General features: G+C 40.9%; 1 protein-coding gene across 1 annotated transcript in view; it reads right to left on the reverse strand.

The window, feature by feature from the left end:
- The window catches only part of tfe3a (transcription factor binding to IGHM enhancer 3a), a 40,441-nt gene extending 38,058 nt beyond the window's left edge, over window positions 1–2,383 (reverse strand). Inside the window, exon 1 of the mRNA XM_028583921.1 lies at window positions 2,005–2,383. Coding sequence (XP_028439722.1) covers window positions 2,005–2,138 — 134 coding nt within the window. The 5' untranslated portion in view covers window positions 2,139–2,383. The remainder of the gene's footprint in view (window positions 1–2,004) is intronic.

Genomic DNA, 2,383 nt, shown 5'->3' on the forward strand with positions numbered 1-2,383 from the left:
ATCAGCTGCAGTGTTTCTCTGCTGTAATCAAACTGTATTGAAGTGAATGTGTAAAACTCAAACTCCTTTTTTACTCATTGTTTTTACAAGTGTAGTGAGTTTCTGACAGACAGACAGAGAGAGACAGACAGACAGACAGACAGACAGACAGACAGACAGACAGACAGACAGACAGACTATATATTGTATGATGGACAGCTCAAACTGGAAATATTTGAACGTTGATGTTGGATAAGAAAGAATGTGGACCAAAAACATCTGTCAGCAGTTCAGTTTAACAACTCTCAATCCCACTTCCTGTCAGTGTGTGTGTGTGTGTGTGTGTGTGTGTGTGTGTGTGTGTGTGTGTGTGTGTGAAAGAGAGAGAGTGCATTTCTGCTGAGTCACTTCCTAGAGTCCAGCGTCCACATGGAGCTGCAGACGCACCTCCGCCTACACTGTAAAAAATGTTGGCGGTGCTGTTTGATAACTAAAATGCGATGCAGCTCACAGTCAGTCCACACTGTAAAAAATAAATGTTTTATAAAAAAAAAAAAAAAGCAGAGGTTGTGTTTCTGGTTTAAAAACATCTGGAAACAATTTGATGTGAGAAGTGAGAAGAAACTTCTGACTGAGCAGAAACACACTGAACTGAGACACTGAACACAACGCTGCTCTTCATCATTTTCATAAATTCGACTCCATTTCTTTACCTCAAAATCTTCATAAAATCTAAAAAAAAAAAAAAAAAAAAAGGCTCTTTAATTCCTTTCCCTCCTCCTCAAACAGACATGTCTCCTCCGGCTTGTTTTTACTTTTGCTTTCTGTCTAACCGCCCACATAATTTATGTTTGTGTGTGTGTGTGTGTGTGTGTGTGTGTGTGTGTAGGGTGGAGGAAGGGGGACAACATTGAAGACTAGACTGGGCCTGTCGCTCTGCCTGGCGTTCTCACTGGGAAAATACATAACCATAACACCATTTATATGTTTGTGTGTGTGTGTGTGTGTGTGTGTGTGTGTGTGTGTGTGTGTGTGTGTGTGTGTGTGTGTGTGTGTGTGGTCCTCATCATCGTCATCTAAGCACACTTTAAGATTACAATCTTACACATTTTAACTCGATGACTTCTTTACGGCTACACGGTTACCTGGAGAGCACTTCACAACAAACTCCATTCATAACTTCGATGATTTAAAGATGACTTGCTTCTCAGATCATTTAACTAACGTTCAAAAGAAGATTGAAACTTAAACTTTGAATTTTTAGGGAAAATGTTTCAATTCGGCATAGATCTTATACAACAACACGATTTTGTGTTATTAGAAAAGTATACTTAAATAACAGACATGTTGGTTATTTTGCATGTCCACTTTACGCAATACGAGATACGATAGCCTACAGATAAAATACTTATATGTGGATTGTTGATTTGCCGATTTCAACTGTATCAGAGGACACTGATTAACTAAAGTTGACTGATTTATAACGTCACCTTCAATCTCAACAGTCAAATTGATCTAAATAGCAGCGTTAGTAGTCTAGTCGATACATTGAGAGAACCCCGTTATTGCCAAACTTCGTTCGAAATCTCTGCAATTTAAAATTAAGTTTCCTCTCCGCACTTTAAGGAGTTTTACATAGCAGATTTAAGTATTTTTCTTTCATCTTTAGGAACTAGAAATATATTCGGCATTGATCAAAGTCACATAGCAAAACATATTCAAATAGGAAATTTAACTTTATTAAGCGATTCCCCATTCATATAAACTGCGAACGCAGAGCCCTGATGTTACGTGTGACCGTAATGAAATACTATAAAGGGAACGTTTTTGCAGTATCATGTATTTGCCGATTTTACCATTATACACTTAAAATCTGACAGATATCTTCAGTCATGTTAAAGCAGATATGTATTTGTGCCAATGAGCATAGCGCGTTTAAAAATACAGATCTTCTGTACGGAGTTTGGCGTGATTGTCTCTCCGCAGCAGACATAACGGTGCTTTCCAGAACTTCCGGGGACTCACCGGACCAGGTTGAGTGTTTCAGCCGAGTCTAGGATGACAAACACGGTCTGCTGCTGCAGGATCCCGGCCTCCTCCTGCTGCTCCGGCTCGGCTCCGGTTCGGTTCAGGATCTGGTCCGAGTTGACAGCTGACATTTCTCCGGAGAAAGAGACGCTTTAAGGAACAGAAACCGAGCAGCACAGAGAGGCGCTTTATTTCCCAGCAGCCACCGGAGGATCAAAGCATGTTTTGGTCAAAGTCTCTGATGCAAAGATATGTGGAGGAAATTACACAACAACTGACCAACTGGTCGCCGGTTCGAGTAGCCCTCGCAGCCTGACACTGGACTACAGATAAACTACAGACAGACAGACGGGCTGCTGTGTGCTGTGAGCGTAGA

Source organism: Perca flavescens, chromosome 7 (assembly GCF_004354835.1).
Source record: "Perca flavescens isolate YP-PL-M2 chromosome 7, PFLA_1.0, whole genome shotgun sequence".
Taxonomy (NCBI): domain Eukaryota; kingdom Metazoa; phylum Chordata; class Actinopteri; order Perciformes; family Percidae; genus Perca; species Perca flavescens.